Source organism: Dermacentor albipictus, chromosome 8, assembly GCF_038994185.2.
Source record: "Dermacentor albipictus isolate Rhodes 1998 colony chromosome 8, USDA_Dalb.pri_finalv2, whole genome shotgun sequence".
NCBI classification, from domain to species: Eukaryota; Metazoa; Arthropoda; class Arachnida; order Ixodida; family Ixodidae; genus Dermacentor; species Dermacentor albipictus.
Genome location: NC_091828.1, coordinates 74,821,971 through 74,845,996, shown reverse-complemented (window position 1 = coordinate 74,845,996; position 24,026 = coordinate 74,821,971). Strand labels below are relative to the sequence as shown.

The 24,026-nt window shown below is 48.9% G+C and overlaps 1 protein-coding gene across 2 annotated transcripts in view; it reads right to left on the bottom strand.

The window, feature by feature from the left end:
* Nucleotides 1-243: 243 nt before the first annotated feature.
* LOC135920930 (uncharacterized) overlaps nt 244-24,026 on the bottom strand; it is a 37,400-nt gene continuing 13,617 nt past the window's right edge. For both annotated transcript variants that reach the window (XM_065455218.1, XM_065455228.1), the window contains exons 3-4: nt 17,765-17,995; nt 244-354 (exon numbers count right to left, since the gene is read on the bottom strand). In XM_065455218.1, coding sequence (XP_065311290.1) covers nt 279-354; nt 17,765-17,995 — 307 coding nt within the window. In that variant the 3' untranslated portion in view covers nt 244-278. The remainder of the gene's footprint in view (nt 355-17,764; nt 17,996-24,026) is intronic.

The following is a 24,026-nucleotide window of genomic DNA, read 5'->3' as shown; positions in this document are numbered from 1 at the left end:
CTACGTCCTCAATTAAATGAAACGGTGGTACAAACACACACGGTTTTTGCATGGTAACATAACACTAAAAAATGTCAGATCATTCAATTTATTTCAAATTCAAGAAAGACAGCTAGGGCGATTCCGCTGCTCTATAAGTTATATATATATTAAGAGAGAGAGAGAGAGAGAAACAGGCTCTTAGTTATGTATAAGTGTGTATGTAAAAGTAGTAGTACAAAATGAGGAAGAACAAGGCTGGTCTTCGGCAGAGGGCAGAACTTTATTTTCCCACCTATTCAGCTGCGACTACAGGGCAGGAAAGGTCCTGTGCTATAGGGACTCGCTGTCTCTTCGAGAGGAGATCCAGACGCTCTAGAGTGGAAAGGGAAGCAGGTAGGAGAGAATGAAGGAAGGAGTAGGAGAGAGAAGAGAAAGTGATTAGAAAAGAACTCACGAGAGGGCAGTGCGAAATTCGTTATTTCAACTATCGCACAGTGCAGCGTTTCTGTATAGCTTGACTTTGTTTAACGTCTGTGAAATATCTCACGCATACGAGTACGACATGTGTTTAGGTTCGGTAGCGCCAGCTGAATTCCTAAAAAGTCTACCACGTCACCGACTCAGTATTACTAATTAAAAAAAAGCTACTGAATGAGACAGTGGACAGCAGCGCTAGAAAACAAGGCTCAAGAAAGAAGATGAGTACAGCCACAAGCGACTTACTGTTAACCAAGAAAGTGCTAAAAACTTAACGAATATACGAATATGAGTATACAAAAAATACCCGCCAGTTCACTGCGCTTGTAATACGTATGTATTACTAACTCTCCCAGTAGTCCATCGTTTTCAATGCAGTTCGCTAACTTCCAGCTCGTGATATGAAAAGCCTTATTACACTCGCGTGGAATACTAGCTTATGTTGGACTACTTCCATACGTGGACCATTTTACAATTTCCAATATCAGTATATATTCAAAAGTGCATGCAAACGCGCCTTTCGTGTAATAATAAGAGACAGGCATTGCATGCCTGTCGGCAAAGAAAATCAAGATTAGTGTACAGACGTCCACGCTGCTGTCTGATGCACTCAGGGAGAAACGTACTGCGGAGGAAAGATGACGCCCGCGAGATTCAAATAAGGGTGACTAAATACTATGCGGTCCTCACAGCTAAGTGTCCATCGCTGATAACGAGCACTGAAGCATTCGAGCACGTATCTGCATACGTATATTGCACTTTAAGGAATGACGGAACACCGGAGACGTGGACAGCAGCGGCGCTTGTAGCGACATATTGTGACGGTTTGTTCGACCACAAAGCGCCATAAACATACGTTTTTACGCACGCGTTTGTTTTATGCGCTTCTCGTCGAAAAAAAATACAGATAAAAGATAAGGCTGCGCACATTGATGAATATATTCTCTTGCCGCCACCCCATTTACACCGTGAACTGCGTATCGCCGAAGCGCGGTCCACATTCCGATACCAGTTTTCCGCGATCTGGTTGAGCCCAACTTCACCCCATGGTGCCAGCACTGCTGGTTCTCACGTATACGTGCCAGGTAGTTGAACAGTACAGTCGAACTTCGTTATACCAATGTCATGTCGGAAACGAACGGGCCTTCGTTATATATATATTCGATTGTCGACCTATACACATACATTCATTACATGCCAACATCGGTGACACGACAACTGTTCACATTTTATATTATTCCGTTATATCAGATAATTCGTTACATTCATGTTCGTTATGTCGAGATTACCTTCTATTCTGTAAATGACAGTGCGATTACGATGTCTCCGAAGCCTACAAACAACGCCACAATGTCGCTCCCTTTGTTTCGCCACGCACGGCTGTATTACTCCGGAGGGAAATAAAATCCGTGTGTGTGCAAAGCATTTACAGTGACCCAAGTGCGAAACGCGAACTTCTGTACTCGGTTGCTCTTACCGTGTGTGCGCGCGGCAATTTACTATTACTGGTAAGCAATAAGCTGCGTCACAAGAACTTATGTATTCGTTCTATTAAAAAAAGAAAAAGCACCGAAACAGGCGTTGCTGGACAGTCAGATTTCTGTTTTTTTTTTCCCACAATACAGCGACAAGAGAAAGCGCCACCTGTCCGGCAGATTTTATTTGTCTCGCCACGATTTGCTCCCCTCTCCCACCTCCGCGTATACCTAAAGCCCCTCAATTTTCCAAAAGTAGCGCCATTCTTAGATCTTTCCGCCACCCCGCTGACCCAGGCGCTTCCTCCTCCACTCCTCCTGTCGCCCCAGCCTCCTCCGCCCCCCATTGGCCAATCTGTGTCACGTGAAAGCAGGCCCCGCGCTTTTGTATATTTTTTTCTTTCCGGCGCAGAGCAGGCGCCGCGCTTTTGTATATCTTTTCTTTCCAGCGCGCCGCGACCCCCATTCTTGGGCCTTGCCGACGAAAGTACGGCAGGCGGTTTGAAGGAGCGCGGTAGTTTTATACAATGTGTTAGGGCCGAGTGCTTAATTGCGATGCCGTGCTGCTGCGCCTACGGTTGCCACAACAGACCCAGTGACGGCAAAAAGCTTTTTGCTTTACCATCCGCCGGGCGCAACGCAAAACGAAGAAAAGTGTGGATTCACAAGATCGGGCGGGCTGACTTCGAGCAAGTGGCAAAGAACGCGCGGCTTTGTGAAGTAAGTGCCACGGCTCCTCCAACCTCTTCTTTTGACGCCCGTGTCCAGTGCATTGGGGGCGCGTTAAAGAACCCCAGCTGGAAAAAAATTAATCCGGAGCCCCCATTATGGCGTGCCTTATGAGATCGGGGTGTTGGGATGTAAAACCCAAGAATCAACTTTTTTTCTGTCTTGTGTGCCTTGACTGTTCCAGTTAACGCAACACTGCTTCCTTGTGAAAACTTACAACGCAAAAGAATACAGACGCACGTAGTATACAGAGATAAAATTAGCACTTCAACAATAGTGTTGCTGGTGCCAATGAGGGGAGGGGGATAATTATTTTCTGAACCTCTTTCCAGTTGTCCCATCAAGTTCCTTCTTTTTTGTCTATCAAATTCTAACCATTTGCATTGTAATAAATAAATAACGATTTCATATGTTGGTACGTTGTTCAAATTATCTATACCGCCTATGTGTGAAAACGTTGCTCATGGCCACCACAACCTGTGCATGAGCTACGTACATCTGTAAAAGGCGCGGAACGGAAACGGCCCTGCTGCCAGGCATTGCTGACTGCAGACAGTCGGAATCTCTCACGCGCCGGCCGAACAAAAGCATCCTGCACGTACGTAAATTACCCTACGAAACCACGTGCACATACTTTCACACTGTCAAAACCTGAAACTCTGGTAATTACTCGCGTGTCTGAGCACACCGCGTGCTTGTGTCGTGTTTCAGCAACACGAACTTTCAACGTGCGCGCGCTTTACGCCTTAAATACGCCTTGAATAATGGTGCTTTTCTCTATTTCTTTCGCAAATCCGACACGACATTCTTAAGGCCAGTTACCGACTGACAAAGCAAGATCTAGATTGAAAAAACTGCTCCGCAGGACTCGAACGAACTTTTCCGCGGATTTCCTCCCGTAGCGTGTTAGCCGTCGTCTGCTACGGCAGGCCCACCGCCGGCGGCGCCACCGTCGAGGCCGCGCCGAGCGGAGGAGGAGGGAAGTGAATGGCGCTACTTTGGGAGATTGAGGGGCTTTACGTATACCCTCTCCATGTCATCGCCGGCTCGCACAGGTGGCGGCGTGCGTGCGAGTCGGTTGCTGCAGCGTCGGGCACTCTTTCTTCTTAATTACGTCTGCCGCATCTACATTCGTTCTGTTTCCGTTTTTTTTTTTTTCGCTCACTTGTCAGAGCTGTGCAGCCGGTGCTCTCTCCCGCTTACACGGGCCCCACGCCGCGTAACTGCAGCAGAAGGACCCCCGCGCAACGGTCGTAAAAGGCGGCCGCGAAGCCCAACATTGTCGACGGGGGCCGAGAGACACGACGGCGGCGCACGTATTGGGCGGTGGCTTTCGAAACTCCGCAATGAGTGGAGGAGAAAGCCTTGTCGCAGAACTTACTTCGGAGGTGTCGCCACATTGAGGCGACTCAGTTTTACTCCCGGCAGCAACAGCAGCAGCAGCAGCAGCACTTTTTCCCGTTCTTCTTTTCGCCGCGACTTGTGTGTACACTGAGCGCAGATCTATACGCCGCGTTTTCTGGCCCGGAGTGCTCGCGATTGAGGGCGGGAGATTCTGAATCGAAGCGGTTCTTCGCCTCTCTTGCGCCCACTTCGCGGGTGCTGCATTTGGCCCAGTGTGTGGACAACTTGGGTCACCGGGCAAGCTTGCCCAGGCTTGGCCAATCCCCGGTGATGGGAATAAGGCCCAGCGGGGTCTATACAATATTAGACTAGAAGAAGAAGAAGAAAGAGGAGAAGAAGGAGAAGGAGAAGAAGAAGGAGAAAGAGGAAAAGAAGGAGAAGAAGAAGGAGAAAGAGGAAAAGCAGGAGAAAGAGGAAAAGAAGGAGAAAGAGGAAAAGAAGGAGAAGAAGAAGAAGGAGGAGGAGAAGGAGGAGAAGGAGAAGAAGAAGAGGGCAAGAAGCGCTGAAGTCAGCAATGCAAACAGACGAGTGTAGCGAAAGAAGTGAAGCGAACGAAACGGCACGAGAGCGGCCCGACTCCCACGCCGCCTGTTCAAGTACGTGTAAAGCGCAGAAACACTTTTCTGAGAGTACCACTGGGCCGATGCTAAAGCAAATGTGTTGCATTTCAAAGAGAAAGGTAAATTCTAGTGACGCTTGCGAGCGGAATTTTGATTCCAGCCTGAATTTTTCAAAAGAAAATTTTCACAAGTTGGTAGGTTTGGAAAATATAGAAGGACGAAGTTTACATGTGGACGCAAATTGCTCGCTCTGCTCCAAGAACTGATATCGCAGTTCCGTAAACTGCATCCGTAAGACCATCCAAAGCGGACCAATGTGATGTGCCGATATACGTGAACTTGTATTATCGTTTACAAGGGTGTTGCAAAAGTTCTACTCAGATATCGGTGGTTTATTTGACAGCCATGCATAATGCATTCATTTTGTCCGCTTTAGAAGTGCTGCTAGATGCAAATCACACAATTGTGATATCATTAGTCATTTCTAAGTTACATAGTTGTGAACTCGATAGTCTCGTTTCATGAAAGTTTACTATTTTTCAACAATATCTAATTAAACAATTCATAGCCTAAATCAAACATTACCTACCAACAGCCACTAGATTTTAACCCTTTTCTTTTAAATGCAACAAACCTCGTCAAGAAGGGTTCAGAGTAAGTTGGTAAGTTCAAGTTCAAGCCCCGTTAGGCCTCGATAGGCTTAGCGCGTGAGCGACCGCCTCACCACTTAATAACCGGATCGCTTGTGACGAGCGTACGAGATGGCTACATCAGAGGACATGGACCTCCAAATAACACCCCCGCATCCGGTTAACAACGCGGACGAAAACGGGGACACAAGACTAATTTCCGAAGCGAGGACTAGCAAACGGCAAGAGATCGCCGCCCACAGCCAGGCGACGGATGGCTGGCAGTTAGTTCTATCGCGGCGACAGCGAGAGGCTGTCAAGCGCAACGACAGGGAAACGGCTCCCAACAAGAATAACATAAACGGACAGCCATCAGCAGGCGGCGCGAAAGGAGACGGGCAAATCGGTCGTCGCAACATGCGCCCGAGGAAGGGGAAGCCTCTGCCACCATTGCCGAAGAATGACATCAAGATAATACTGAAGCCACACAAAGGACTAGACTAATGCTCAAGGAATATCTGAGAACAGAAATACCGCAAGCGATTATTCGGGCTACCGGGACGATAATCACCGGAAACGGACCGAACCAGCGAAACATCACTGGAGAGGATTTCATACTGCGAATCCGAGAGGGAACAAATATCATCATCGTCTCCACACCTTCACTGGAAGTGGCGGACGTCATTCGCCGAATCACGTGCATGGAGCTGCGAGGAAAGCAACACCCCTTCAACGTGTACGTAGCGGATCCAGATGATAGCTACAAAGGGGTGGTGCACGGACACACCGAATCAGCAGATCTCCAGCAACACCTGCGCGTCAGGACCCAAGGAGTCACCATCGAAAGGGCCCGAATGCTAGGAAGCTCTAATACCGCTCTCCTCACCTTCTCGGGAGGCACGCGCCCCAAATGCGTGTACTACATGGGAGTGGAGATGCGGTGCACGGAGTACAGGCCAACAATCCAAATGTGCCTGGAATGCATGCAAGAGGGACACCGCTCGGACGTTTGTCCGAACCCCAAGAACATATGCCGTGGCTGCGGACTCGAAAACCCACCCCCGCAAGGACACGAATGTGAAGTGAAGTGCGCCGTGTGCAGGGCGGCGGGGCACGAGACGCGGCGGTGCCCGAACAAACTGATTGCCGCCAAGCGCGTGAAGACGACTCGCCAGTCTCGATCGCGGGAGCGGTCGGTACAGAACACCAAAACGGCCCCGGGGCGCTGGTTCGAGTCCATGGAAGAGGAGGACTTCTACCGGCACCGATCGCGATCCAGATCTCCACACGGAAGTAGAGCGAAGAGCAATACTCCGTCGAGGGACCCCTCCAGCTCCAGGGCTTCGCAGCGGTCAAATTCGCCACTGCCTAAAAAACAGCAGGTGAGCTGGGCGAGGGTTGTTTCTCCCACTGCTCCAAAACAGAATACTGGTGAAAATGATAAACGCATTCAAAAATTGGAAAAGGAAAATGCGCGACTAAGAGAACAGCTCTCAGGAGAAGAACGCAAACGACAATCACTTGAGAAACATGTGTCAGAGTTAGAGGCGCGCTTCAATAGCACAATACCACAGCAGGAAATGCCGCGTCAATGTGAAGAAATAGCCAAAGCGAAAGCGGTGGCAGATATAAACTCCGTCTCCACGCAGTCTCCGACAACCCAAATCTCACAAAACGCGCAGATAACGGCAGCGCAGATCCAGACAATGATCGCGAAAAACTTGAAAATATTTATGCATGAAATGATGACATTAATTACCCAAAGGTTAACGGAATTTCAACAACAGTGCACGAAGGACTTCGAGATACACAAGGGGTTCGTGGCGGAACAGCTTAGGGCAGTCTCGAAGGCTGTTCCAACCAAAAAACGCGCAATTGCGATAGGAGCGGGTTCGGCAAAAACTAAAATAAGCCACTGCGTAACAGAATCCGACGGCTCGGACACGGAAACGTCACGGGCTTAAAATAAGAGTGGGCAACATGGCTAATCACGCTAAGAAATCACAACGAATACAAAATTCAGACCAATTAGAGATATGGCAATGGAACTGCCGCTCCTTCTCCAGGAAAGCGGCAGTGTTCCACCAGTTTATCAAAAACTCCGGAATCGCTCCGGACGTGATATGCCTGCAGGAGGTCGGGGCCAAGCCGGCCAAACTGCAGGGATACTACACTCTGAGCGATCCTCAAAATTCGAAGGTCGCCACGCTGGTGAGCAAGTCGATAAACGCTCAATTATTAACACTTCCGCCAACTGAGGGAGATACTAATTCCATAGTTATCAGTGTGATGCCAAAGAAACGAAGTAAGGCACACACACTAATCACTAATCTGTACAGTCCTCCCAAAAGCAAAGGGAACGACCTACCCCACATTCTCTCAGCAACAAAAGATTTAGCGGGCACCAGGGATAAGGCGGTGATAGTAGGTGACTTTAATGCACCCCACATACTATGGGGATACGCGAAAACGTCGCCCAAAGGGTTCCTACTCGAGCGCACCGCAACGGCCTTGGGCTTACGGGCAATCCATCAGATCGGAAAACCGACGCGCACGGGTAACAGCGTCAGTAGAGACACGGCGCCCGACCGTGCCTTTACAATTAACATCAGAGACGCACAATGGGTTTCCTTTGATGAAAATTTGGGAAGCGATCACGACATAATCCGAGTAGCGCTCTCCACGCCCAACATACGGAGAACAATAGGAAAGACTAAATTAACTGACTGGCCTCGTTATAGAAAACTCCAGAGAGCTCTAGAGGAGTCGGATACAGCCCCGACCAACATGCGAGAATGGACCGAATTCCTTCGACGAGCACACGGGGACACCACTAAAGCCATTGAGCGTACAGCGGAGGTGCCGGTGATAGACTCTCACCTGGTCAGCCTATGGGAAGAGAGGCGGAAACTGGCCAAGAGGTGGTAAAGACAACGTCTAAACAAACACCTGAGACAACGCATCGCTCTCTTGGCAGAGCAAGCCCAAGGCCATGCCAACGAGCTCGCTAAAAACGAGTGGGCGACGTTCTGTGGAACCCTGTCAGGAACTCTGGGAACAAGCAGTACGTGGCGAATACTACGAAGCATGCTAGACCCGATGAGCACGCGTACTGAGAATAACAAGAAGCTCCAAATTATAGCAGACAACTTCGAGGGTACAGACCAAGATCTCGTTCATGCGCTTCAGAAAAAGTACATAGGACTCTCACCTGCCACGGGATCCTCCTACGCGAGTAGACAATACGCGGGGCAGGCGAACCCTAAATTAGACGAAGATATAACGTACGCGGAAGTTTATGAGGCGGCACAATCCGCAGTTAAAAACTCGGCACCGGGCCCAGACTCGATCACAAATGCAATGATTCGAAACATGGATTCGGTAGCCCTAGCGAAAATCACAAAGATATTTAATAGCGAGTGCTGGGCCAAGGGAGACTTGCCCCAAGAGTGGAAATTGGCTAAAATAATCATGATCCCCAAACCAAAAAAGAATCCCTCGATTGATACACTACGGCCGGTGTCGCTCACGTCCTGCCTAGGTAAGCTCTATGAAAGGGTTATCCATAGCAGATTGCAGCGATACCTGGAAGAGCGGAGCTGGTTCCCGGACTCCATGATAGGATTTCGCCCGGGTTTATCTTGCCAGGACGCATTCCTCCTACTTAGAGACGAAATTCTAACTAATATACCGTACGGCGACGAGAGACTAGTCCTAGCACTAGACCTTAAAGGAGCCTTTGACAACGTCTCTCACGCCGCAATATTGGAGGAACTCGAACTCGCGGGTTGTGGTGAGCGCACATACAATTACTTAAGAGCGTTTCTTTCCAACCGCGAGGCGAGCATCAGTATTGGCCAAATCACTTCGGATTTATTTAAAATGCCTGACAAAGGAACACCTCAAGGAGCTATATTATCTCCTCTTCTCTTCAACATTGTGATGTGTCGCCTCGCGCGCGATCTGGATCGGATACCCGACCTAGGTTACACGCTCTACGCAGACGACATCACGCTGTGGACGAACAGAGGTTCACTAGGGGATAAGGAATATACGCTCCAAAGTGCAGTATTAGCGGTGGAGAAATTTTCTAGACGGAGTGGCCTGAAGTGCGCACCCGAAAAATCTGAGGTTATCCGGATACACGCGAAAGGCTACAAATCCAGAGGATCGATTAACATTGTGGTGGAGGGCCAATCAGTCCGAGAGGTACCCACGATGCGAGTCCTGGGTTTGTGGCTTCAGAGCGACGGGAGAGCACTACAGACACTCAAGACCCTCAAATCCACAGCCAACAACATAGCCCAAATGATACGTCGCGTGACGTATCGAAACGCGGGAATGCGAGAAGACGACACCATAAGGCTCGTACAGGCCTTAGTGGTTAGTCGAATAACGTATGGCTTACCGTACCAAATCCTGAACAGGGAGGAGGGAAAGCAGGCTGACACAATAATCCGAACCGCTTTCAAAGCTGCTCTGGGCCTGCCTAAATGTACTTCAACGGAGCGCATGTTAGCTTTGGGAGTGCACAATACTTTCGACGAACTAAGGCAAGCCACCCTGATGCGACAGAGGGAGCGCCTCAGCTTCACAAAAACTGGTAGGGCAATATTGGCTAGACTCAATATCCCAGCATACCCCATTTATCTCACAGAGCAGGCCGTACCTCTCCCTCCTTCTATGAGATCCAAAATTACAGTAGCCCCAATTCCAAAGAATATGCATCCAGAGTACAACAAAGAAAGGCGCAAAGCACGTGCACAACACATTCAATCAGCCTACTCTAATAACCATAGGTACAACACGTACTACACGGACGCAGCTCTGTATGCAGAGACGACCGGGCAGCGCTACCAAAGGAGGTACGCCCTCGCAGTCGTGAACGCTATCAGCCAACAGCATATTACCGCGTCGGCCACGGCGGGATCCCCAAGCTCGGCCGAAATGTTAGCAGTGGCGATCGCACTCGCTCACGCGGAGCGTTCGCAAAGGGACTCGGTCGTGGTCACGGACTCCCAGGAGACATGTCGCATGTTTCTCAAGGGGCACGTGACTGCGGCTAGCCTCGCGATAATCCCCAGATCCTTCAACCACCATCATCGCCTACTCTGGTGCCCGGGCCACGCGGGGGTACAGGGGAACGAAAAGGCTAACGCGTTAGCTCGAGAGTTGACTAACCGAGCGACGGCGTCCTCTTCTAACCCCACCCACCCACACTACCCCTCACAAAATTCCACCAATTTAAATGCCAAAGACATCCTTGCTCATCAGCGTGGAGTCCGAAGAAAATACCCGCCGCCTCACCCACAACTTAACGGGGAAGAGGCCGCCGATTGGCGTAAAATACAGACCGGGGTGTTCCCCCATTTAAAATTGCTGAACGCCATGTATCCCACTCGTTATAGGGCCAACTGTCCTTGGTGCGGTGGCATACCTACCCTAATGCACATAACCTGGGAGTGCACTAAGCACCCTCATAGGCCAAACACCAGTAGGACAATGGAGCAGTGGGAGGCACAGCTCGCCCGCTCGGACCTGGCAGGACAAAAGTCCTTAATTAGCCAGGTCAGGCAGGCGGCAGAGGCCAGTGGGGCCCTGGACTGAGAGGCTCCGACCACCCCTCCTTCAAATCTTTATAATTACAATAAAGTTTCTCTCTCTCTCTCTCTCAAGTGAGGAATTCGAGGTAGACAAAGGATGTCTCAACGTAGAGTCAACGTTTCGACTTGTCGAAACATTTATCGCAGAGTAGAAGTGGGCGGGTTTCAATTTTTTCGAATACGAATAGTATGTATCGACCATCGAACCGAATATCGAATAGTCAAACACCGACGCATGTGTTTACAGCAAAAATGTATTTTTTTAGTATAGTTAGCTACAACTATCGTAATGACTAGTGAAAGAACGACATCTGACTAGCAGAGACAATAAGGAAAAAAATTAAACACAAGGTCACTAAGTGTCATTTAAAAAACTACACGGATAGCCTCCGAACATCTTTAGAGTCCCGTTGCAAACAGGCTTTCCAATAATGAATGCCTTCTGTATGAGTAGCTTTCCAAGAATGCTAAATAAGTCGCTGCTGAAATAAGAATCAGAAGTTGTGGAAAAAGCAAAACGGAAAGCCGGCTGTGTGTGCCGTAGACAGGTGTAAAAGGACCCGTTGCAATGAAAACAACACTGGTTGTAGAGTGAAAGATAATATTGCTACGGGATTAGACTGCCAAAAACACCGAATGGCAGTCTACGAGCAAAACGCGCCTGCTGTCATGTAGGCTTCCGCTTTGAAACCAACAACAAAGCTTGCATTACGCATTTCGTTTCTGCAAGACTTTTGTCGGTGTTTCACATCTGGTGATTTGCGACACCTTGTTTAACAGACGGGAGAAGTGTTTGGTTAGTTTCAAATATTCCAAAAATACCGAAAAGCTCTTTATAAAATACGAATACGAATAGTTCGTGCGCAATACTCGATCCGTATTAGAAACTTGGTGTACCCCCACCCCTACACCAGAGACAAGCCTGGTTCACCTACACACCATGTTGTACTTCAACATCGCCCATTACAGATATAGCTGGAAAATGCGAAGAGCGACATCTCTTGTGCGAATTTCAAGACGCCACCATTTACGGTGGGCCTTGAGACAGGAAAACAATATCCAAACGCTATAATTATTGCTTAATATGTGCGCTCATATAGCGAGATTACCAATTAACGTCATCTTTAACAGGGTACTTCTGGAACGCTCTGGAAGTTCTTGAAAGCTCGTGAGAGCCGGCATTAGAGCCGTATTTGCGAGTGTAGGTAGGCATACTAATAGCCACAATCTAGCTTCGTTAACCCTATTGCAGTACACTTATGCCTACAGGGCAGGCCGCGTAATGCGTAGGGCAGATAACCCGTGGTCCATCAGTTACAGATTGAATACCAGTCTATAGGACGACAGAAAATGAGGTGTGGTGATGAAACTAGAAAATCTGCAGGCGCAACTTGGAAACCGGCTATCGCAAGACAGGGGTAACTGGAGATCGCTGGAACGGGCTTTCGTCCTGCTGCAGACGTAAAAATAGGCTGGCGATTATGATGATGCTTACATTAATGCGTGGTTTAGTTCTCACAGAACTTTCCTACGGCGGCCTGGCCCCCGTGTAACGACCAGTCGAAGGTGCCTTAAGCGTTCATGTTGACATTGATTTTCGGATAACGCATTAAATTATTGGCGCGGAGCGTACAAACATGACCTTTTGGTTTTCGGCCGAAACTCATTCTTGCTGAATATACACAGAGTGCGCTATAACGAGGAAAATGCAGTAATGCCAATTTGTTTTTTTTTTGTGTTTTAAGTAGACGCGTCTGGAGCGTCTTAGCAATACAACCACTTCTGCAGCATTTGATTTCTTTTTCAGTTCCCAATTCATCGGTTTGTCACCCGTCGCGTGGGCCTGCTGCCGTTGCTTATTTCGTACCCGCTCTGGTGTGTACATTTAAAAGGTCAGGAAACAAATTACTGCTCGGACGTGCAACCACACTATGACGTAATCGACGATGTTCTGTTTGGCTGAGCGCGAACTTTTCGCAGGCGACGAAATTCGCCGTGGAAGAGCACAGTTTTTCTCGCGTGGCCCATACTGAGCATTTTCAGGCGGCATGCCCAAAATTTCCCTACCATATATAGCTACAGACACGCTCTGCTTCGGAGATATCTCCGAAGCACGCATACAATTACCAACTTCGAATACTATTAAATGAAGATCATTATAATCATGATGAGAAGAAAAAAATTATGTGGATCCCACGCACTGTGAAAATCTCTGAACGCAAAGCTTTCTTGATATACATGCTTGCGTTAATGCTGAGTGTGTTGACGCTAGATAATGTTACATTATTGTAGACACTACGTAACATTACGCAGAAGCCATGTCTACGTTATCTAAACGTTGTGCTGATGCCACACGCGTGATGACATTGCTGGTGTTGAAGCAACACACGAGCATGCATTAACTTGGTTTCTTTATTTCTTGACCGAAGTGAACGACGGATTCGTCACTGCTTCACATTCGGGCACATCCATACTCGCGTTGGCTTCCATTACACTGTCAGTACCAGAACAGTGTCCGACAGTGCAGGCATGAGTGCAAGCACGGGCGTTTGTACTGAAAAATACGCAACCTTTGATGGTTAACGCTTCTCCACTTCTTGCAAAGACACAATGAATCGCCCCTTCCAATCTAGACGTTGGTAAGTGTCCATTGAAGTCGCACTTGACTATACGAAAAGCACTTGCGACGTTTAAACCAGCGTCGCTACGCAAGTTCCTCCTCTCCGAACTCCTCCGTGCTAACGTCACAGCTCTTCCTGCAGTACATTCCTTCTCCGCACTACAACTACCGCGCGGCTTCCAGAGCACTGCGCCGAACTACCGACACGAACAACACGTTGGCCACTGTACTCACTACGACGGCCGACCGTGTGCGTACGTGGGCGCCCGGCTCCGAAACTCCGTTGATGCGTGCATCAGCAGGAATACAGTGACGAGAATAAAAAAAAAGAGAGAGAGAGAGAATGAGTCTAGCCGCACGCGCAACACAGAAGGCTCCCAATTAGGGAGGCCCGCGTTACGAATGCGCCACGCGTTCTCGCCGTAACGAGGCGACCTGCAACCCTGACCCCGAATCCCATCGCACCGGCGTGGGCGTGCACCCAGTATTCGAGCAAGTTACGGGCGGAGCGGGTCTGGACCGGGGGAGGCAAAACAAGAAGGACGCTAGTTGTATTTTCCAGGCGCGCTATACCTGCAGTGCCAGTCAGCCTGCCTCGCGTGCAGGCTTCTCCTCTAAGCAGATATTCATACGGTCGGCTCGGTTCAACTGTTCGTGAGAACTGAAACTGCAGCATATGCCGCCAGAGCTTAACGAACCGTTAAAGGTTTCCCTATTCTCTCTTAAACTGTGCCCTCAAGTTGAATACCGTGAAGGAGGCAGTGACGGTATACTTTTTAATGAACTGCAGAGAGAGAGAGAGAGAGAGAGAGAGAGAGGCGAAGAGCGAAATGTAGGGAGGTTAACCAAGGATGTGTCCCGATGGCTACCCTACACTTGGGGAGGGGAAAATAGTAAAGGATAGACAAGAATGAAAGAGAAGAAAAATGCATAGGAAGCTCGAAGACCGTGGAAGAAGAAGCCGTGCCACGCATTCGCTACTGGTGCGGTTTACAATTCGTTGCAGCGAGCAGGCCTCGTATGCATGAGTAGACGAAGGAAATTGAAGTTGAGATTTCGTTTCTGAATTGCAGTTTCAATCGGCACTTTTTCTGCCTAACAAGATGCATACATAATACAAACGGACAGAGGACTCACAGGAGCACAGAGATGAAGGGAGCGACACTAGGCGAACGAGGATAATCTCAGCGGGGCCGCCAGCGTTTCGACTATTCCCCTAGTCGTAACGTTGGCTCCCCACTGAGGCTTTATTCTTATTTATTTATGTATTTTTTTTTTGCCCGCTGGCGATCAAATACATCGACAGCTTCACATGCGTGCTTTATCAGCCTTACTGGATATTTCCCTTTGAGGTAGTTTTGTAACCGCCGTCACTGTAAAACATTTTCGATAAACCCGGCAGATATCCTACAATGCACGACACGTCACCGCCAGTCATAAAACGATACTCGAGCCACATTATCCGCGACGTTCGGATTTGAATATGCACCGGTCGAAGTTAATCCCATCACCAGAAAACCTTTCTTTAGTAAGTGCCCATCATAATTGGAGCGCCGGTCTTATTGATATATATATATATATATATATATATATATATATATATATATATATATATATATATATATATATATATATATGTGTGTGTGTGTGTGTGTGTGTGTGTGTGTGTGTGTGTGTGTGTGTGTGTGCGTGCGTGCGTGTGCGTGTGTGTGTGTGGTGAGAAAAGAAACAGCGTCCTAGTGCCAATAATCCACAGACCTGTACACACGTGAATACACTGATCACATAAAAGCGAATGCAAGACACACCCCACGGTGCCCGTACATGCACCTTCATGTTGGCAATCACCTGCAGCAATATCCGAATTGCGTTGTCATGCTGCTGTATAGAGAGAAAGCCTGGCGTAAGGATCTGCTGCGCAGCCTGTATGCGTGCATAATATTTCGTCCCATGCGGTGCTCCACGCTGAGTACGTCGGTCACCCTTTGTTCTCAACGAGGATATCGGTGAAAAGTGCATATTTCTGGCCCCCGTTTCTTTTAAATGCACGATACCGGACAAGGCTTGATGTTCTCTAAAACGTGGATGTGTCATGCAAACGTTCAGGCTGAAGTTGTAATTCTTCGCCGTGCTCAGAATGCTCGCAATACAAGCAACTACACGCATGTGGCGACGGCAACACTTGCAGGTGGTAAACAAAGAGCTCATCATATCAGTGGCAAAAATTTGCTGCTCTAAAGTTCGCCGATATCGTGACGGCTTTTCAGGGAGTGCCATATACCAGACCACCTGGCTTACGATTTTAAAAAGAGAAGTGCAGTTTGGCAGCTGCTTTGTATTCTAAAATTAAAAATTAAATTGCGGGATTTTACGTGTCAGAAACACGATATGATCATGACGCATGGCGTAGTGGAGGACTCCGGAAATTTGGACCCCCTGGGTTTCTTTAACGTGCACTTAATTCTAAGTACCCAGGTGTTTTCGCATTTCGCTCTATCGAAATGCGGCCGCCGTGGCAGGGATTCCATCCCGCGACCTCGTGCTTAGCAGCCCAACACCATAGCCACTAAGCAGCCACGGCGGGTGCTTTGTATTCTGTCCTGTTATGTTGTAAAGGAGTTGCTACGGAGATATTAAGTTAAAAAGTATCTCAGCTACTCAGTTACTCTTGGTTCTACTCGCACAAAAAGAAAAGGAAGTTGTAAGAACATAATGATAACAAAGGCAGTAATGTCGTGGGGTTGTTTTGACTGTTATGTGAAAACGTCGTTGTGTGTACATTAATTCTTGTGCTCTCTCTCCTACAAGAACTATGTAAAAAAGAAAACGCTAAGCTATATATACAACAGTACAACCTGTCCAAAAGCCAAGGTGTAGTTGGCACCGTATTTGTGCGCCAACCTCTCTTTGTATCATGTCAAAAATAAAAAAAAATAAAAACTGAGCGTTCAGTCAACGCCGACGCCGTTGCACAAACGCGAGGAACACTTTGTACTTTTTAACCATCGCTGAAGGAATACTTCATTGATAAAAAATGCTTAGAAGGTTCGAACACCAAGCTCAGTTTGAGCTCAGCCCGCGCTAAAATACAACGCAGGCACCATTGGAGGCATCGCTGTAGAAGCCTGCCGATCACACACACTTACGTAATCCTCTGTCTTCTAAGAAGCATATCACGAGGTTTGCAGTTTGCTACAATGGACTCGTCGGCAACGAGACGCGCAAGCAAGAGATGTGACGTTGTGTGTTCATTGTTGACTGTACGTTCTCCACACTTAGACAAATGTAAACCCTCTGGGGCCATATATGCCACACAACGATGATCGTCATCTGTCTTGCTTGCGTTTCCTTTTCTGAAAACGCTGCGCTTGGTACTTCCCTGTCGAGAACGCTCTGTCATGCTGATTACGCTCATGCCGTTCGTCAATTGGAAGTACAGCACTCTTAAACAAATGTAAACCTCTCCGTCGTATCTTGCCATACAACGATAATTGTCATCTGTCTTGCTTGTGTTTCCTTTCTTGAAAACGCTGCTCTCGCTACTTTCCTGTCGAAAATACTCTGTCGTACTGATTACGCGCATGCCGTTCGTCACTTGGAAGTACCGGGCTCGCAGCGTTAAAGAAAGGAAATCCGGACAAGACAGATGACGATTATTGTTGTGTGGCAAGATACGACCCAAAGGGTGCAATTTTGTTTAAGAGTGTTGTACTGAGATGTATGGCATTTTTTCCCGATGTCTATGTTTTTTCTCAGTTTCTTCATGCGGAGTGCATTGCACTTGTGTTCTAGTTTGTGAACATGGATTACGAACGAGTAGTCCTTGCGTCACCACTTGTGAACTACTCGCCGGAAATCGTTTTCGAGTGCTTTCGATGCGTTCATCTTTTTAATGCATGTCGGAGCAGGGCCAGAGGAGTCGGCGGATGCTCTACAAGGCGCCATCTCCTTGCATAAGTTTATTTTAAAAAGGATTCATCGCGAACATTGTCTGTCACTTTTCGACGGTCTGTGCGCTTTACGTTCTTCGCGCTGTTATCCTCTCGCCCTCTTTCTATCCCCTTACCCCTTCGCCCCGTCGAGTTTGGGTCAGCTTGCCTGCCCTTCCTACGCATCCTTTCTCTCCGTAGTAAAAAAAGAAAAGTACCCAGGGAAATTCTCACGCAGTACGAATGAGTACGGCGAGTTCTAAAGGCTCGAGCGACGGGCGGGAGTCCCGCTCCCCGCCGGCTGAAGCCGAGAGGGTCGCACGCGGCGCTAGCAGGGAAATCGCAGACACACCGACCTGACGGCCAAGATGTCCTCGACGCCGTCGAAGTCCTCTAGCGCGACCGCCGCGCCACCACCACTCCTCCTGGCAGATCCCAAGTCGCTGATCGGGTACCGGTGGGTGGGTCCCGTGGCGACCGCCGGTCTCGTGGGGTCCGAGCTCCGCGACCGGCTCGAGTACGACTTCCTTCCGCTTCCCAGCGAGCCCGACTCGGTCTGGCCGCAGGAGCAACTTAGCTCCTCAGCTCTGCGCACGCCACGACACAGAGAGAGAGAGGGCGAGGAGGAAAGGAAGGTGCATTACTGAGACGCACATGTACGGCACCAGGAAAGTGGCGACGATGCGTGTTTCGCCAGTTTTCGTTTTTTTTCTTCCCCCCGTATTTCTTTCTTTTACTTTCTTTACGCAATAATCGATTTGTGCGGCGTGCCGCGCCTCCGAGGGACAACACCGGCAGCATAAACATTCTTGCCTCTAATGCACTTCGTCGCGTGCGTAGGCATGTAGGAAGCGTGCGTAGACGCGGCAGGCGAGACACCCCCCCTCATTCCAACGACAGAGTTGTTTCAGATTCGCGAAACGACGTAACGAATGCGACGAGCTACCGTATAGAGAAGAATCAAAAAGAAAGTACATTCCACGAATAAATGACCGCGGAGCGCGTGACACGAACAATGCTCGTGGGTTTGTTTTACCTTTTCTTTTCTCTCTCTCTTTCCCTCCCCCCTTTACCTTCCTTTTTCCTAGCTAGATGCGTAGCCTGCCAGCAGAACACTATACCTAACCTTTTAGTCGTGTCGAAGAAATTTGGATCAATTAAACTCATTGTACTTACAGGACAGTTATTGTCAACAACCTAGGGTTAAAAGCAGGAGAGACCGCCACGGAAGCTTCCCTTACAGCATTTGTGAAAGTAGAGTGTATTAAAGAGAAAAGAAGCTGCCAGGTATGCGCTCAAGTGAGATCGATTACAGCGTATTGGCGCTGAATTGACGACTATTGTTGTATTTTGTTTAATATTGCACATCTGCCAACTTCTCTATCAAGCTGTTCGTTAGACAATCCAATATTGCAGGGAAGCTGATGCTAAAAGCTGCTACGATCTCTAATATCAGAAAATAAGTAAAGTAAGGGAAATAAATAAATAAATAAATAAATAGCAGGCAAGATGGCCACCACCGCGTGGCCTGTCTTCTATCCAACAAATGATCTCGCCGGTTCTGGCACAAAATACGCATCTATATTGCATGAATCATTGTGCCACCTCGGCAGCTTCTTTGTGGCCTCGCTGGCATATTGAGTCTCTCGCGTGCTATCACATCGTATTCCATGAGTTACGGGCAGGTTTACGCTGCTGTTCATTCCGTCTCGGTCGGTTATATATGCGCGCGTTAGTGCATGTGCTCGACTATCCGAGCACGTCGTTGTCAACAATATTTATAACGCCGCCAAAGTTAATTCCACCGGAAAACTATTCGATATCGTATAGCTTCTCAGCGTACGTGTATATGCGTCTTTCCCAATCCAATTCGCTGCTCCGTCATGTAATATATTCACGAGCCTCTGCAACGTAAAGCCGTATACGATTGGGATTCTCGTTAGCAAGCAATTTCTGGCGAGATTGGCGGCGCGAGAAGCTGCCAACGATACGCCATTCCCGGTAATTACCGAACTCGTCCATCAAGTCTGATATCTATCAATGTCTCACACAACTGAGTACAGCACGTTCCTCTATCTGAAACTTTGAGAGCGAGCGCGATATAGCACTCGGCGCCGCATATGCGAAAGGCAGCAAACTCGCAGGGAGAGAAGACCCCCGCAGTGTTAATCCCGATTCCAATAGGCCGAGTTTCGCAACACACGCTCCAGATCGATCATCCGTCCCGGTTCAACTTCCGGTTAGACGAGCACACTAATGCAATTTTTCGTTTATTCCACCCTACTGATTTAATTTCCGCTTGCCTCACCCACGGAAAGTTCCAAAACAGCTCCAGGCGCCTTGAAGGAACGTCGAACGCTGAACGATATTGTCAAATATTCTGAACGAGTAATTAAGCGGAAGCAAAAGTGCCTGGAAGCTACACAAGAGAGAGAGAGAGAGAGAGAGAGAAACTTTATTGTGATTGTAAAGATTTGAAGGAGGGGTAGTCGGAGCCTCTCAGTCCAGGGCCCCACTGGCCTCTGCCGCCTGCCTGACCTGGCTAATTAAGGACTTTTGTCCTGCCAGATCGGAGCGGGCGAGCTGTGCCTCCCACTGCTCCATTGTCATACTGGTGTTTGGCCTATGAGGGTGCTTAGTGCACTCCGCACCAAGGACAGTTGGTCCTATAACGAGTGGGATACATGGCGTTTAGCAATTTTAAATGGGCGAACACCCCGGTCTGTATTTTACGCCAATCGGAGGCCTCTTCCCCGTTAAGTTGTGGGTGAGGCGGCGGGTATTTTCTTCGGACTCCACGCTGATGAGCAAGGATGTCTTTGGCATTTAAATTGGTGGAATTTTGTGATGGGTAGTGCGGGTGGTTGGGGTTAGAAGAGGACGCCGTCGCTCGGTTAGTGAACCCTCGAGCTAACGCGTTAGCCTTTTCGTTCCCCTGTATCCCCGCGTGGCCCGGGCACCAGAGTAGGCGATGATGGTGGTTGAAGGATTTCGGGATTATCGCGAGGCTAGCCGCAGTCACGTGCCCCTTGAGAAACATGCGACATGTCTCCTGGGAGTCCGTGACCACGACCGAGTCCCTTTGCGAACGCTCCGCGTGAGCGAGTGCGATCGCCACTGCTAATATTTCGGCCGAGGTTGGGGATCCCGCCGTGGCCGACGCGGTAATTTGCTGTTGGCTGACAGCGTTCACGATTGCCAGGGCGTATACCTCCTTTGGTAGCGCTGCCCGGTCGTCTCTGCATACAGAGCTGCGTCCGTGTAGTACGTGTTGTACCTATGGTTGTTAGAGTAGGCTGATTGAATGTGTTGTGCACGTGCTTTGCGCCTTTCTTTGTTGTACTCTGGATGCATATTCTTTGGAATTGGGGCTACTGTAATTTTGGATCTCATTGAAGGAGGGAGAGGTACGGCCTGCTCTGTGAGATAAATGGGGTATGCTGGGATATTGAGTCTAGCCAATATTGCCCTAACAGTTTTTGTGAAACTGAGGCGCTCCCTCTGTCGCATCAGGGTGGCTTGCCTCAGTTCGTCGAAAGTATTGTGCACTCCAAAAGCTAAGATGCGCTCCGTTGAAGTACATTTAGGCAGGCCCAGAGCAGCTTTGAAAGCGGTTCGGATTATTGTGTCGCCTGCTTTTCCTCCTCCCTGTTCAGGATTTGGTACGGTAAGCCATAGGTTATTCGACTAACCACTAAGGCCTGTACGAGCCTTAGGGTATCGTCTTCTCGCATTCCCGCTTTTCGATACGTCACGCGACGTATCATTTGGGCTATGTTGTTGGCTGTAGATTTGAGGGTCTTGAGTGTCTGTAGTGCTCTCCCGTCGCTCTGAAGCCACAAACCCAGGACTCGCATCGTGGGTACCTCTCGGACTGATTGGCCCTCAACGACGACGTTAATCGATCCTCTGGATTTGTGGCCTTTCGCGTGTATCCGGATAACCTCAGATTTTTCGGGTGCGCACTTCAGGCCACTCCATCTAGAAAATTTCTCCACCGCTAATACTGCACTTTGGAGCGTATATTCCTTATCCCCTATAGTGAACCTCTGCTCGTCCACAGCGCGATGTCGTCTGCGTAGAGCGTGTAACCTAGGTCGGGTATCCGATCCAGATCGCGCGCGAGTCGACACATCGCAATGTTGAAGAGAAGAGGAGATAATATAGCTCCTTGAGGTGTTCCTTTGTCAGGCATTTTAAATAAATCCGAAGTGATTTGGCCAATACTGATGCTCGCCTCGCGGTTGGAAAGAAACGCTCTTAAGTAATTGTATGTGCGCTCACCACAACCCGCGAGTTCGAGTTCTTCTAATATTGCGGCGTGAGAGACGTTGTCGAATGCTCCTTTAAAGTCTAGTGCTAGGACTAGTCTCTCGTCGCCGTACGGTATATTAGTTAGAATTTCATCTCTAAGTAGGAGGAACGCGTCCTGGCAAGATAAACCCGTGCGAAATCCTATCATGGAGTCCGGGAACCAGCTCCGCTCTTCCAGGTATCGCTGCAATCTGCTATGGATAACCCTTTCATAGAGCTTACCTAGGCAGGACGTGAGCGACACCGGCCGTAGTGTATCAATCGAGGGATTCTTTTTTGGTTTGGGGATCATGATTATTTTAGCCAATTTCCACTCTTGGGGCAAGTCTCCCTTGGCCCAGCACTCGCTATTAAATATCTTTGTGATTTTCGCTAGGGCTACCGAATCCATGTTTCGAATCATTGCATTTGTGATCGAGTCTGGGCCCGGTGCCGAGTTTTTAACTGCGGATTGTGCCGCCTCATACACTTCCGCGTACGTTATATCTTCGTCTAATTTAGGGTTCGCCTCCCCCGCGTATTGTCTCCTCGCGTACGACGATCCCGTGGCAGGTGAGGGTCCTATGTACTTTTTCTGAAGCGCGTGAACGAGATCTTGGTCTGTACCCTCGAAGTTATCTGCAATAATTTGGAGCTTCTTGTTGTTCTCAGTACGCGTGCTCATCGGGTCTAGCATGCTTCGTAGTATTCGCCACGTACTGCTCGTTCCCAGAGTTCCTGACAGGGTTCCACAGAACGTCGCCCACTCGTTTTTAGCGAGCTCGTTGGCATGGCCTTGGGCTTGCTCTACCAAGAGAGCGATGCGTTGTCTCAGGTGTTTGTTTAGACGTTGCCTTTTCCACCTCTTGGCCAGTTTCCGCCTCTCTTCCCATAGGCTGACCAGGTGAGAGTCTATCACCGGCACCTCCGCTGTACGCTCAATGGCTTTAGTGGTGTCCCCGCATTAGGTCTTTTTTTTTCTCGCATTTTCATTGCGCTAAAAGCTTTCTGCGAATTGCGGAAGACGACGAAGTGATCCCGCTGCTGAGTGTTTGAAGTCCATCACCAGGATTTTCTGGTAATTCTCGCATTTTTACGGGGAACACTGTTCTCTGCTCGGCGGGAATGGAAGTGCAGTCAGCCGCGCTCCCACCTGATTTAGCGGCGTCCGCGTCAAGCTCACCAGCCCAGAAAGCCATTCTAGCTCTTCTGCAGTATCTCAAGGTGACAGACTTGAGTGCCCGACTTTAGATATGCTGCACCTGGCTTAGTGCACGTGAAAGTGCGATCAAGTCTCGTGTCTTCTCTCTCTCTCTTTATCTAATTCCCCTATCCTTCTTTCCATGTGTAGGGTATCAAACTGGAGAACGTCTGTTGGCCTCCTTGCCTTTCCTTCCTCACCTCTCTCTCTCTCCTGCGAACGCGATTCAAGTGTTCGTGAGGCAATTAACAGGCAAACTCATAAGGGCCGCCTATTTCGTTTAGCCAATCTATACCTGAGGAACTCGTTGAATGCACCTATTGGACATCAAGCCTGTCACGTCACCAAGCTCTCTCTTCTTTATCGGATCCACCTATTCTTCTCATTGCATAGCGAGGGCCTGAAATTCGGCAAGTCTTGATGCCACGACGTACCATATATGTACGAGGGCTCAGTGACCAATGCTCCTATGGTCGCGTAGTACGCGTCGCCCGTGTTCTGAAAGGATGTTCCACATCTGGCCGCCTTACCCTGGGCGTCGCTGGCTAACACTCCCGGAGCTAATCTTGCACGCATACCCAATCACTTAAGAAAGTGGACGGGAGGATGGACGTTGTGGCAGCTTAATTGGTAAAGCACCGCACGCATAATGCGGATGATGGGCTACCACCTGCGGCACGTTGTCTTGTCATCCACTTTCATGTCCCGTTACCGTATTATTTCTACATTTCCATTAAACGCTAAAAAATTACCTTTCCCTGCATGCGTTCTCCCGCTTCATTATCTGTGACTTCGTAAGAATGTGATTGCAGCAAGGAAACCATATGCACCACGAATCCCGTTATTTCGCTCTCGCACCAAAGCAAACGCAAAGGATATGACAGACGCCATAGCGGACGGCTTCGGATTGATCTTGACTAAAGCCCCTACATCCACGCGCCACCGCCGACCAAGCTAAGTACCGCCAACCTATCCTCCTCCTCCACGCTCCTCTCCCACTCACCCCCTCAGCTTCCGGCGTCAAGCGGAACTTACGTAGCTTCAGCTTCCTGTTCCGAGTGGAAGTGACGCTATGCTTTTAGCGTTGTTTACTTTCGCGTCTACGGAGAGGCTTTAATTGCATC